Source organism: Brassica oleracea, chromosome C4 (assembly GCF_000695525.1).
Source record: "Brassica oleracea var. oleracea cultivar TO1000 chromosome C4, BOL, whole genome shotgun sequence".
NCBI classification, from domain to species: Eukaryota; Viridiplantae; Streptophyta; class Magnoliopsida; order Brassicales; family Brassicaceae; genus Brassica; species Brassica oleracea.
Genome location: NC_027751.1, coordinates 8,954,249 through 8,969,029, shown reverse-complemented (window position 1 = coordinate 8,969,029; position 14,781 = coordinate 8,954,249). Strand labels below are relative to the sequence as shown.

Genomic DNA, 14,781 nt, shown 5'->3' with positions numbered 1-14,781 from the left:
TGGGATTATAAACATTTAAATGATATAAAAGCATTTTACTAGTATTAATATATATGTTTATATGAACTTGCTACAAAATTAGTAACATTTTTTTAAGTTATATTTAGATTTTAAGAATTATAAACATTTATAATATAAGACATTTTATATATATGACTAATTTTGACGGATTTTATTTTGTAGGTCTGACGGTTCTGATAGACCACCAGCGGCACAGCGTCGTCCCATACCTCGGAAGCGAGTTCATTTAGGGAGTAGTTCCCATGTATCGGAATCATCGCAGGAGCAAAATTCGATTCCTCCTCCTGCAGCTCCACCTCAGGATCCATCTACTCGATATGAGCCTGGTGTCATGCCAGTTGCGACGTTGGTTCGACAGCCAGGTCGAGATCATCTCAAGGTGCTCCATCCCCAACCACGAGGATATACTACATGGTAACTTTTCTCTTCTTTATTTTTAACATCATCTTTGTTTTTTTTCATTTTTTAACTTAATCTTTGCTTTTTTTTTTTAAGGTTCAACAAGTCACACAACGGCATTACCGCCTGCATTAATGAAATGATGTATTCTATGCTCCGCAAAGGATACAAGACCTACAGTGTGATGCCTTCCGCTGAAAAGGAGATATGGTTCCGTAATTTTGCGGTAATCTTTTAATTTTCAATTTGTTTTTTTACTTTTAATATTTTTTATTTATTTACTAATTTTGGTTTTTTTGTAGCAACAATTCAATTGGGAGTCTGGGCATACCGAAACTGTTCGACAGGCCTTCCACGAGAAGGTCGCGGAGTCCTATACGAACCAGATCTATGAGTGGAAGCAACTATGGCTCAAGGGCGAGATACCGAAGAATATCAACACCAAATTTTGGGAGGACTTGCAGGTACATTGGGGGAAGCAGGAGACTAAGGAAAAGTCCGCCAAAAACGCAGCCAACCGCAACAGTGATCGTGGAGGGAAAGGTATTTATGTCCACAACCTCGGGGCTTGCAGTATGTCTTCTAAGGAGGATCAGCTTGTAAGTTCTATTTATTTAAAATATATATATTTTTAATATTTTTACATATTTATTGATTAACTTTGTGTTTAGGTTGAAGCAAATGGCGGTAATCCCGTTGATCATGTTGATGTCATGAGGGAAGCATATACTAACAAGAAGACAGGCGAAATTCAGGATTCCCTCATCAGAGATGTCATAGAGTTGGTGCAAACCAAAAAAGCAGAACTCCTAGCTTCTCATCCGATGAACTCTGATGACGATTCTACGGCAGCTTCCAGCAACCTTGGCCGACTTCAAATCAACGAAATGGTGGAACATGTAACTTTTTAATTTTCCTTTCATTATTATTTTAATTCTATTACTAATATTTATTTTTTTCCTATATAGACGGTTCCAAAGAAGAAAGGACGTTTGGTCGGTTTGGCTCGTCGTGCGTCTTCGTGTCCTTCTTCTTCACAAACTCCCTACACAGATCCCATGATCATGGAACACCTGCAGAACAAGGATGAGCGGATTGAAGCGTTAGAGACGCAAAACGCTACAATTCTTGCGGAATTGGCGGATCAGAAGAAGACCAACAACGAGATCATTGACAAGATGAAGCGTTTGTTCCCAGATGAATTCCAATGAATTTTAGTTTTTTTTTTTAAACTTGAAAATGTTTTTTTAATTTATGTATGTTAAAAACTTGAAAATGTTTTTTTTTTTAATTTATGTAAAACGTTTTTGTATAATAATAATTTTAATTTCAGTTTTTATTGATTTATAAAAAAAAAATTCTAAATCACACATTTATTTAAAAATAAATTAATTAAATTATTCGAAATAATAAAAAAAAAATTTCGACGAAACTTGCTCCGTCGGAAATTTCCGACTGCAAACAACGCCGGAAAATTCCGACGAACGTATTTCCTCGGAAACTTCCGACGAACATGATGTGTCGGATATTTCCGACGAAATAGCCTGTCGGAGTTTTCCTACGGACTTCGACTGATAAGGCTCCTGGAAATTCTGACGGATTCAGGTTTCGTCGGAATATCAGAGTAACATCTTTGTCAGAATTTTGTCGGACATTTTTCCGACGATGACTTCTGTTGGAAATATATTCCGACCAATTACCGACGAAACACTTCCGATGAAAAATGTTGTCGGAATATCCGTCGGAATAGTGTCTGTCGGTACTTGTCGGAATTTCGTCGGAATTTATGACGAATTTCCGACGAACTTTTTTTTTCCGACCAGATATTTCCAACGACGGTTTTCGTCGGCATATGGCCATTCCGACGAAATTCCGACCAATATGGCTGTCGGATTTCGCGTGTTTTCTTGTAGTGATAACCCTATCTCAGTGTCAACAAAATCTAAATCAGATGAAATATAATATATAACTGACCCACAAACTCAACCAAAACACAATATATAACGTCGCGACATCCTACCGGAAAAGACGAACTCGTAGATAAGAATGCGGCGAAGACGATTTCGTACAAACGATTGAAGATGATGATTTCGGGGAAGACGATATCGGAGAAGACAGAGTATCACGATAGAGAGTTAGTTCGAGGAAGAGGAAGTAAACACAATGGTGATGACGGAGAGTGGGAGTATCCTTGCGAGAATCTTCCGATCATCTCGTCGTCCTCTGTTTCTTCGATCATTCCGTTGAAGATTCACGTTTCGACAATGGTGACTCTCCGACGATCAACGCGACGCGCAGCTCGTCCTTCAACGGTGCGCCAGTCAGTTCCGTCGACCACCGCTACTTCGCCGATTCAGGCAAATGGAATCCCGATTCCACCTATTCCGGTGCAAACTTCGGCGAATCCAACGGATTCAATCTTTCCGATCCCAAATCCATCTCACGACTTCGGTGGAATTCAATACTCTCCATATTTTCTCACAAATGGCGATAATCCGGGAACTTCTCTCATATCTGAGGTACTTGATGGATCTAACTATAACACTTGGAGTATTGCGATGAATATTGCTCTTGATGCGAAGAACAAGATTGCGTTTGTTGATGGATCTTTGGGTAGACCTCTTGAATCTGATCCACATTTTCGAATCTGGTCTCGCTGCAATAGCATGGTCAAATCTTGGATCTTGAACTCGGTGACGAAACAGATCTATGGGAGCATTCTCAGGTTTAATGATGCGTCTGAGATATGGAAGGATCTGTTAACTCGTTTCCATATCACCAATCTACCAAGATCATACCAGTTGACACAGCAAATCTGGTCTCTCCAGCAAGGTTCATTAGATCTATCCACATACTATACGAAACTCAAGACGATGTGGGATGACCTTGATGGAGCAGATTGCGCAAAACATGTCAAAACTGCAACTGTTGCAGATCGATGGCTACTAAATCAGAACACACCAAGGTGATAAAGTTTCTGGCTGGCCTCAATGATTCTTACTCCAATGCTCGCAGTCAGATCATCATGAAGAAGACAGTACCTGATTTATCTGAAGTGTATAATCTTTTGGATCAAGACTTCAGTCAAAGGAGTATAAATCCGATATCAAATGCGAGTGCTTTTCATGTGGATGGTTCTGACAGTGTTGCCTCTATCAATGCTGCTTACACTCCTCGCCCTCAACGTCCTATCTGCTCTCATTGTGGCTACAATGGTCATACTATTGACAAGTGCTACAAGATCCATGGCTACTCACCAGGATTCAAACACAAGAAGTCACAATCACACAAAGGAGGTTATGTGGACAAGCAAAATAAACCAGTGGTCGCGCAAGTTGCGGTTAATGATCGGACTGTGACTGCTGAGCCTATTACCACGATGTCAAAGGATCAAATTCAAGGATTGATTGCTTACTTCAACTCGCAACTGACGAGTGACCAAACATTAATGGCATCGACATCTGGTGGCTCTATCACTCCATTACATGGTATGACTCTCTCGTCCTCTACTATTGGTTTTATTGGAATGTTGAGAGCCACATGTAATGTTTTATCTTCTCGATCTTGGATCATCGACAGTGGCGCAACTCATCATGTTTCACATGATAAGAGTTTATTTGTCAGTCTCACTGCTTCTATGGATCAATCTGTATCTCTGCCCACAGGAACAGACATTAAGATTGCAGGGATTGGTCAAATCCGTCTTAATGATTATCTGATCCTGAACAATGTGTTGTATATACCTGACTTCCGTTTAAATCTTCTCAGCATCAGTCAGTTAACACATGATTTGGGATGTAGAGTTTCATTTGAAGAGGATTCTTGTATGATACAGGACACTACCAAGGGATTGATGATTGGTCAGGGTGAAAGGATTTCAAACCTTTACGTTCTGGAAGGAGAGAGTCTCAATGCTTCTGGAACTGTTCCGGCTAAGTCTTCAATAAATATTGTTGTCGATACTTTGTTATGGCACAATAGACTAGGCCATTCTTCTGTTGATTAAGTGCATTCTATCACTGATGTACTTGGATATTCTCAGAGAAATAAAGGAAAATTTCATTGTCCTATTTGTCCTCTTGCGAAGCAAAAGCGTTTACCATATACGTCTCCTAACAATATGTGCTCTAATGCTTTTGACTTGTTGCACATTGATATATGGGGACCTTTCTCTGTTCCAACAGCTGAAGGATACAAATACTTCTTGACCATTGTTGATGATCACACGCAAGTGACATGACTATATCTTTTGAGGACAAAATCAGAGGTTCTCACCATCTTTCCGGAGTTCTTAACAATGATCGAGAAAAAGTACAATGCTCAAGTCAAGGGAGTTCATTCAGATAATGCACCAGAGCTGAGCTTTACTGCATTATACAAGAGCAAGGGCATCAAGGCATATCACTCTTGCCCTGAGACTCCTGAACAAAACTCAGTAGTAGAGAGGAAGCATCAACACATACTAAATGTAGCCAGAGCTTTGATGTTTCAGGCACACATTCCACTCGAGTACTGGAGTGTCTGTGTTCTCACAGCAGTGTTTCTGATCAATCGACTTCCCTCTCCTTTACTCAAGAACAAGTCTCCCTTCCAGATGCTGACTAATAGCAAACCCACGTATAAGGATCTCCGTGTGTTTGGATGTCTTGTGTACTGTTCCACATCTACTAAACACAGACACAAGTTTCAACCTCGAGCAAGACCTTGTGTTCTTCTTGGATATCCAGCAGGGTATAAAGGCTACAAGCTTCTGGACTTGGAAAGTAACACGATTCATATATCACGGAATGTCGTTTTTCATGAAGATATATTTCCTTTTCAGGATTCTTCTATGGCGTCTCCTGATTTTATGTCTCTGTTTGATTCTGCTGCAACGAGTGATGAAGAAATCCCTGTAGATGTGACTTCCTCACCTACAGTTGTGGAGATTTCTTCAACTATTCCATTTGCTGTAGAGGCTGTTAAGCCAACAAGGGTATCTAAACAACCAGCATATCTGCATGGTTATTACTGCAATATGACTGAGACAGATATTCCCTATCCTTTAGCCTCCTATCTCTCTCTCAAGAAGCTTTCAAAAGGATACAAATCCTACATCTGTGCGATAACCTTACATCCAGAACCTACTTTATTCACTCAAGCCAAGAAATTTGATGAATGGCTCAAAGCAATGAATGAAGAGCTCATTGCCTTGGAGAATACTAAGACATGGGAGATTTGTTCTCTCCCTCCGGGTAAACATGCTATTGGATGCAAGTGGGTTTATAAGGTCAAGCTTAACGCCGATGGAACTCTGGAACGCTGCAAAGCGAGATTAGTGGCTAAAGGTTACACACAACAAGAGGGTATCGATTTTGTGGATACATTCTCACCTGTTGCGAAGATGACAACCGTCAAAACTCTGTTATCTGTCGCAGCAGCTAAGAACTGGAGCTTAACACAACTGGACATATCTAATGCCTTCTTGAATGGTGAATTACATGAAGAGATTTACATGCATCTTCCGCCGGGATATACTGCGAAAGAGGGAACCATTCTGCCTGAAAATGCTGTCTGCAAGCTTAAGAAGTCACTATATGGCTTGAAGCAGGCATCAAGGCAATGGTTTTTGAAGTTCAGTACCACTTTGTTGGCTCTCGGGTTTCAACAATCTCACAGCGATCATACCTTATTCATTCGCCGTGACAGTGCTAAGTATCTTGCTGTTTTGGTTTAGGTTGATGACATCATCATAGCCTCAAACAATGATGAAGATGTTATTCAACTCAAAACAGACATGAAGTCCTTCTTCAAGCTCAGAGATCTCGGTCCTTTACGGTATTTTTTGGGATTGGAGATTGCTCGCTCTTCTTCTGGTATCTTTGTTTCTCAACGAAAGTATACTTTGGAGCTTCTTGAAGATTCAGGACTCTTGGCTTGCAAGCCTTGTTCCATCCCTATGGATCCTTGTGTTAAACTGCGTGTGGATAGTCCTGATGATCTTCTTGAGGAACCTTTACTCTTCAGAAGACTCGTTGGCAAGATGATGTATCTCACGATCACTCGACCTGATATTACATTTGCTGTGAACAAGCTTTGCCAGTTTGCTTCTGCTCCACGTAAATCACATTATCAGGCTGCTTTGAGAGTTTTACATTATCTTAAAGGGACAGTTGGCATGGGTATTTTCTACTCTTCTACCTGTGATTTCGTTCTAAAAGCGTTCACGGATGCCGATTGGGGTTCTTGTTTGGATTCACGACGTTCAACTTCAGGCTACTGTATGTTTCTTGGTAACTCTTTGATATCATGGAAGTCCAAGAAACAGGACACAGTCTCTCATTCCTCGGCAGAGTCTGAGTACAGAGCTATGGGGTTTGCGGTTCGTGAGATTCAGTGGTTGGTTAATCTTTTGACAGACTTTCAAGTGTTTCAGAGTCAACCGGTTGCGTTCTTTTGTGATTCCACTGCAGCAATTCACATTGCAAACAATGCAGTGTTTCATGAAAGAACTAAACACCTCGAGTTTGATTGTTACAAAGTTCGGGAGTTGATACTGAAGGGTTTAATCAAGACACTTCATGTGAGGACAGACAATCAACTCGCCGATGTTTTTACTAAACCTCTCCAACCTGGTCATTTTCACTCTATCATTGGCAAGATGACTTTGTATTCAGTCTTCTCGCCATCTTGAGGGGGGCTATTAGAGTATTGGTTAATATTGGTTAAATGTTGTACTCGGTTTATTTTGATTCCGGTTCAGTAGCTACTATATAAAGCTCTGTAACGACTCTGTAACAACTTAACGAGAATAACAAACTCATTTCATCTCTCATGTTTTCTCTCGTAATACTAACCAAAGGCTCTTATTGTCATACTAGGAGTATCTAAACATTCTAGTAATTTTTAAAAGATGTATAACACTCTAGTAATAAATCAACTTTTTTATACATTCTAGTAATTTTCTTAACTTATAATGACTTTATAGATTTTAGAATGATTAATTTTTAAAAAAGCTTGATTGGTAAAAAGAAGCTTTAGAGACTTTCTAATCCCACAAACCATCAAATTCCTAACGAAAATCGGACCCATTTTAATGTTTTGGCTTTTTGGGCTTTCTTCCCTCTCTCCAACAGGCAACAACTATTTTAGATCAGCCTAAAGTTAGGGTTTTCGTGATTTTCTCTCCGGAGGATAGTTTGACAATGTCGTCCTCAAAGGAGCAACCATCAGAGCAGCCTTCTCTGCTTCCATCACTTCCCGACGACATCATCATTGACATCTTATCGCGTGTACGGTGGTGCGACTATCGAACACTCTCTCTTGTTTCCAAGCACTTCCGATCACTCATTGCGTCGCATGCGCTATACGCGAGACGATCATTCTTAGGATGCACGGAAAGACGTCTCTACGTTGCCCTCTCTAACGGAGTAACCACTTATCACAATCCTTATATTCTCTGCCTGAAAGCCAACGGCGGCAATCACCGCTTGGTCCTTATCCCTTGGCCTACCAATGTGCCTCACGTTGGAAGCTTCGCCAACGTGGGCTCGAAGATATATGCGTTTGATACGTTGAACCGTTACCACCATCTGCCGATTCCAAGCGTTGACTGTAGATTCCAAACGGTGCACCTCGTGTCTTGTATGAACGCAACCATGGATGTTTCAGTTGCTGGCGTCATTGACGGGAAAATATACGTAACTGGATATACTAAAACCCAATGGGATACAGCGGCGAAGATGGTCATGGCGGTGTTCGATGCAGAAACACAAATATGGGAGACTGCGACAGAGACTATTATAGGTCGGCCATATGGTTGTGTGGTGATGGCTGGTAAGATGTACAGGAGGGATGCTCGTAACAGCTTTGTTTACGATCCAAAGGAGAGTAAATGGGAGACAGACAAGAGGCTGAATATGTTTAAGTGGGAGGGTGGGTGTGTGGTTGATGACGTATTGTATTACTACGATATTCGTGGTGGGAAGGTGTTGAGAGCTTATGACCCAAGAAAGAGTAGTTGGGTAGTGGTGAAAGGTTTGGAAAGATTGGTGGCTGAAGGGAGATTTTCAGAATCGTATTACACTGGGAGTTGCGGTGGGAAGCTGGTTTTGTTTTTCTCTAAAGATCGTAGGATAAAAGGTATCAGGTGTGCGCAGATTTCACTGGAAAGGAGGCACCATGGAAGAAGTGAGATTTGGGGTAAAATTGATTGGTGTGATGATGTTTTGTTTCGTAGTGATGATCTTTTCGTTACGAAAACTCTAGATGTTATTCTTTGATGCATAAAGTGGCAAGGTTTTAGTGACTCTCGGGCTGGTTAAGCTTTTTCTTGTCATATGAAATTTCAGACCTTGTTATTCCTTAATGAAATGACAACGCTAGGATATCTAGTTTTCCTGCAATTTATCAACATCTTTACTTTTATCAGCCACATAATTAACCCATAAATCTAACAACTAAACGTCACGGGAACCATCATAGCATATAATCCATATGGTTTACCTAAACACGTGTTTGTATGCTTTTGCACCTCTCTTCATAATGGTGACTAGAGGAATCATACCTTAATTTGTGTTCCTCCGAAAATTGTTCTTGTTATGAATTTCCTCGAAAGTTAAGCTAAGCCGGGAAACACATGTTGATAATAATAATTTAAAAACTGTTCTATAATTCACATTCAAAGATGTTCATATATATATATACCTCCTTGACTTGGTCTCTCCGTTTGACGTCAAAAAAAAAAAAAACACTTGGTCTCTCAAAACTGTTCTCGGTTAACCGGTTATCTTAGCTGAACCTCTCCACATTTTCCATGAACTCGTTCATCTCAGAACATCTCAGCTTGTAACAGTTGTCCCTCTCTTGGTCTTACCCCTTTAACTCTTCAACCTTGCTCTTGAGCGTCCTATAATATTCAAAGATCAACAGATTGATTGATATCATCATATAACTATCCAAAAACCAAGAACCATGATTCTCACGGCTGGTTATTATTGTTTTTGTCATATCAAATTACTATTATGCAAGGTGAGCCATCATAACATAGAGTCCATAAGGTTACATGCAAACGTGTTTATATGCTTTTGGACTTATAGTTTCTAGTTTATCGGATTTATATTCTTCTTTTTGTGTGTTTGTTATGTTTGAGATAAATATTGTTCACACCTCCATGAAATTTCCATTTGGATAATATCTACTGCGAAGGAATTGTGCGCAAAGCGAATCAGGGTCCATCAATAATCTCCAGCCTTGCTTCGCAAGTAAAGCTTGGTTGAATTTCTCAATGTCCCGAAATCCCATTCCACCTTGGTTCTTTCCCATACAGAGTTTTTCTCAGCTGATCCAATGAATCTTAGACTTTCCCTCTTGCACATCCCACCAGAACTTCGACATCGCACTCGTAAGATTCTTACATGTAGTTTTTGGCAATTTAAAAACCAACATTGCGAAGACTGGCATTGCCATAGCCACGGTTTTTAGCAAGATATCTTTTCCCCCAGCTGAGAGAAGCCGTCCATACCAACCATGAAAGCGTGATTTCATCTTCTCCTGGAAGTACTGAAGCATCTCCACTTTGGATCCACTGAAACATTCCGGTAACCCAAGATATTTACTGGTTCCTCCTTCAGCCTCAATACCAAGGATTTCTTTTACTTTGACCTTCCGTGACAACTCAATCTTCGCACCAAAAGTTATAGAGGATTTTGCAAGGCTGATCATCTGTCCTGAGCTCTCCTCATACATTTTCAAGATCCTACGAATCTCTGTGCATTGCTCGTCTGAAGCCTTCACCATTAGTAGCGAATCATCAGCAACGAACAAATGATGTATCGCTGGGCCATCCTCAGAGAACTTTATCCCTTCAATATCACCCATGCTCTCTGCTTTGTTCAAAAGATGGGATAAACCTTCAGTGCACAAGTCAAAGAGAAAGGGTGATAACGGGTCCCCTTGTCTCAAACCTCTCTGTGGGATTATCTTCCCTTTCTCCTCTCCGTTGATCAGCACCGAATATGTGACAGAAGTAACACAGAACATAATCCAATCAACAAACTTCTTCTCAAAACCCATGACAGTCAGAAGCTTCTCCAAATACCTCCACTCTATACGATCATAAGCTTTAGACATATCCGTTTTGATCGCAATGAACTCTGATGAGATAGATCTATGAGTACGCAGTCCATGAACCACCTCATGCGCTATAATAATATTATCAGATATCAGCCTTTCAGGAACAAACGCAGATTGTGTGGGCAACACCACCGTTTCCAGCAGCGGCTTCAGTCTTGATACGAAGATCCTCGATATGATTTTGTACATGACCGTACACAGGCTAATCGGCCTTAGATCGACCATTCTCTCAGGGTTTATCACCTTAGGGATCAAACATAACTGTGTGACATTCCATTCACGTGGGAAAGAGCCAGTTGAGAAGAATGCTTTTATCTCCTTAGTGATATCTGGGCCAATGATGTCCCAATACTTCTGGAAGAACAAACCATTTAGACCGTCCCAACCTGGTGCACTTGACGATTTGATGCCAAAAACAGCGTCACGTATCTCCACGTCAGAGACCTCTCTTGACAATTTTTGGTTTATCTCCGCAGTTACCCTTGCTGGAAAGCCATCAAAGATATCTGAAAGGTCTCCTCCAACACCTGACGAGAACAAAGAGGTAAAATACTCCACAGCTACTCGACCCATCGCCTCAGCACTTGTGGCTTCTTGTCCCGAGTTATCAACCAGTTTTGATACTTGGTTCCTCTGTCTCGCATCTTTAACCGAAGCATGGACGAAACTGGTGTTGTTGTCTCCAACCACTAGCCATTTGTCTCTACTCTTTTGGCGCCAAAATTCTTCTTCATCTCTAAAAGCCTGAGAGATTTCTAATTTTAGAAATTTAATTTTCTCCCAATCAGGTACTCCAGATGAATATTCCGCCTCTAGATCAAACCGTAATCCACACAGTCTTTCCTTTGAGTTGTTACTACAATCCCTTTTCCATCTACCCAAACTCCTGCGCACACTACCAAACCATTCTACCAAGGATCTCTGATCATTCCCATTCTGCCTTTTCCATGCCTCCATAATGCATTCACGTACTTTCTGCTTCCCAACCATCCTCTTATCAAACTTGAAAGATCCCAATCTTTCCAAGAAGACTTGGATCGCAAGGGGATAATTGCGCTTTCACTCTTTATTACCAAAACATAGATCAAGTTTGATTTGGATGTATTTCTTGCACCGCACTCCTGACCAGGTAAAGCTATCACCCAAGCCACTGAGCTCAGTCATCCCACACACACTTACACAGTCTCTAAAATTCTTGAAAGATCCCTCACTCCTGCTTGGTCCCCCTATCTTTTCTCCATTGTGTACGCGTGGAGGAGCATCTTGGTTGGTCGTCAGTTTCTGGAGAAAGGGCTACGAAGGACAATTGGCTGTGGTGAGGAAACATCTGTTTGGTTGGATAAGTGGCTTTTCAGTGAGTCTCCAATAGCTCCCTTACGTAAACCAATCCTTTTTGATGTGGATTTAAAAGTTTCAGATCTTATTAATCCACAAACTAAGTCATGGGATAGGGGAAAACTGGAGGAAAGTTTCTTCCCACCTGACGTTGAAAGGATTCTAAAACAGAAGCCGGTCTTGGAAGAGAAAGACAGCTACGAGTGGGTACATACACATTGGGGTGGTTACACTGTGAAGTCTGGGTACTGGTTAGCTTCTTGTCTAGACAGCTCGGAGACTCGAAAGGAATGTTTAGCGCAACCGTCGATACAGGGTCTTTTGGAAAAAGTCTGGAAGGTGAAAACAGTACCAAAGATCAGGATCTTCATGTGGAAAGCCTTATCGAGTTCTCTCTCTGTCAATGATGGCTTGATGGCTAGAGGTTTAAAGATAGACCCACGCTGTCAAAGATGCGGTATGGAGGGAGAGTCTATTAATCATGTGCTATTCACTTGTCCGGCTGCTCGTCTTGTGTGGGCTCAGTCAAATTTTCCCTTCCCGTGACGAGGTTTTGAGAACATGACTCTGTTTGAGAACTTCAACTATCTACTCTTTCTGCCAAGATACCTCAAAGTTCCTGATGAAATTGGTCGTATGTTTCCATGGATTCTTTGGATTATATGGAAGAACAGGAATTTATTCTTATTCGAGGGTAAGGAGTTTGCGGTGGAAGACACGATGGCAAAAGTCATTGAGGACTCTGGCCACTGGTTTGAAGTTCAGAAACGCAGGGATGAAGAGGATGAAGCTGGGAATAGAGAGCTTCGTGTTAGAAACAGGTGGTAGGGGCCAAGCGCAGGATCTCTAAAATGTAACGTGGGCTTGCAGTGGTCAAAAAGAAATAAGACTCTCGGCGCAGCATGGGTTTTAAGGAACTGTGGAGGAGAAACTCTGTTGCATAGTAGAAGGGCTTTTGCAAATGTTGAATCTTTCGTGGATGCGAAATTCTTAGTCTTGTTATGGGCTATTGAATCAATGCAAAGCCATCATGTGACAAAGGTTATCTTTCAAGTGGATTTTGCAGATTTGGTTGGTGCGGTAACCAAGCCTAAAGCTTGGCCAGCTTTCAGATATCAAGGTGTTGAGCTGAAGAAATCTTTGGTAAACTTTCAGGAGTGGACAATTTTGGTCGTTTCGTCGGGAGCTAATAGATGTGCTCAAGCGATCGCAAAAAGTGTGACAAGGGAGAAGAGGGTCCAATCTTATGTGGCGATGGGTAACCCCCAATGGTTGAAGGAAATGTTCGAAACAGATTTGCAGAGAATGGGATGACTGGTCTTTCAGATATTCATTGACTTGACGTTGGTTGTTGAGGGTGGAGTTTCATGCTCGGTGCCCGCTGGAGGTTTTTGCTTTATGTGCTTATTCTTTTGGTTGTTATGGTTTTGGTTTTAGACATTTCGAATGTTCTATTAATAAAGTTACGCAAGAGTTAAAAAAAAACATTGTTCACACAAAAAAAGGAAAAAACACAAAGCCCTAATTAGGCCTGGGCATTTTAACCTGGACCCGAAAATCTGAACCGGAACCGACCCAAAAATACCCGACCCGCAACCGAACCGAAAATTTACAAATATCTTTTGGGTCTAATTTTTTTTACCCGAAAGAACCGGAACCGAATAGATCCGGACCCGAAAAGAACCGACCCAAATAGACCCGATCCTATAAGAACCGATTTGTACCCGGCTTAAAAACATGTATATCTAAAACATGTTTTCTTTTAATTATTAATAGTTTCATTTAAGTTATTTTGTAAAATTTGAGATATATATGACAAATATCAATTAAATTTGATCGAATTGGATATGTCATATCTTTTTCAGATCTTAAATACCCAAACCCGACCCGGACCCGATATGGACCCGAAAAAATACAGATATTTTATGGGTATTTTAATTATAGACCCGAACCGATCCGGATCCGAGAAAAACCGACCCGAACTCGAACAGAAAATTTATAAGTACCTATTGAATCTAAATATTTAGGACTCGAAAGACCCGGACCCGAAAAGAACCGGCCCGAATCCGACCCGAAAATCCGAACGCCCATGCCTAGCCCTAATAGCTGAACCTATTGTTCTATTTAAAATAGGAAACATGGTCTCTGATTCCATCACTTCCCGAAGAGATCATCGTTGACATCTTAGCGCGTGTAGGGAGATGCTACTATCCAAAACTCTCCCTTGTTTCCAAGCACTTCCGATCACTTGTTACCTCCCATGAGCTATACGCAAGACGATCATTGTTAGGATGCACGGAACACTCTCTCTATGTTGTCCTCTGTAACAGAGAAAACGGTAATCACCAGGTGTATGATCTCCGCCAGAAAGCCAACGGCACTCACAGCTTGGTCCTTTTCCCTTCGCTTCCCAAAATGCCTCGCGAGGGAGGCTTTGTCGTGGTGGGGTCAAGGATATATGTGTTTGGTAGGTTTAACTCAGTTCCACAGAATGCGATAAGCATTGACTGTAGATACCAAACGGTGCACCCCCTGCCTAGCATGAATGTAACCATGTCTGTTTCAGTTGCTGACATCATTGACGGGAAAATATATGTAACTGGATACTGTAACAACCCAACGAAGATGGTCATGCCGGTGTTCGATACAGAAACAGAAATGTGGGAGCCTAAGAAGACAACGCCAGAGACAATGAGTGGTTACCTGTGGGCTCGTGAGTGTGTGGTTATGGCCGGTAAGATGTACATGAGGGATCCTTCTTACAGCTTTGTTTACGATCCAAAAGAGAGAAAATGGGAAACTGACAAGATGCTGAATAAGGAATGCGCGTGTCGTTGATGACATATTGTATTATTTCGATTATAGTTGGGAGGTGCTGAGAGCTTATGACCCAAAAGGGAGTAGTTGGGTAGT

At 41.2% G+C, this 14,781-nt stretch overlaps 1 protein-coding gene and 1 pseudogene across 1 annotated transcript; both read left to right on the top strand.

Moving 5' to 3' along the window:
* Window positions 1–7,602: 7,602 nt before the first annotated feature.
* On the top strand, window positions 7,603–8,775 carry LOC106341220 (F-box/kelch-repeat protein At4g38940-like). Its single transcript, XM_013780028.1, has one exon. It carries the CDS (start codon window positions 7,605–7,607, stop codon window positions 8,679–8,681), a length of 1,077 nt encoding a protein of 358 aa, XP_013635482.1. The 5' UTR covers window positions 7,603–7,604; the 3' UTR covers window positions 8,682–8,775.
* Window positions 8,776–12,429: 3,654 nt separating this feature from the next.
* The window catches only part of LOC106338041, a 13,505-nt pseudogene continuing 11,153 nt past the window's right edge, over window positions 12,430–14,781 (top strand).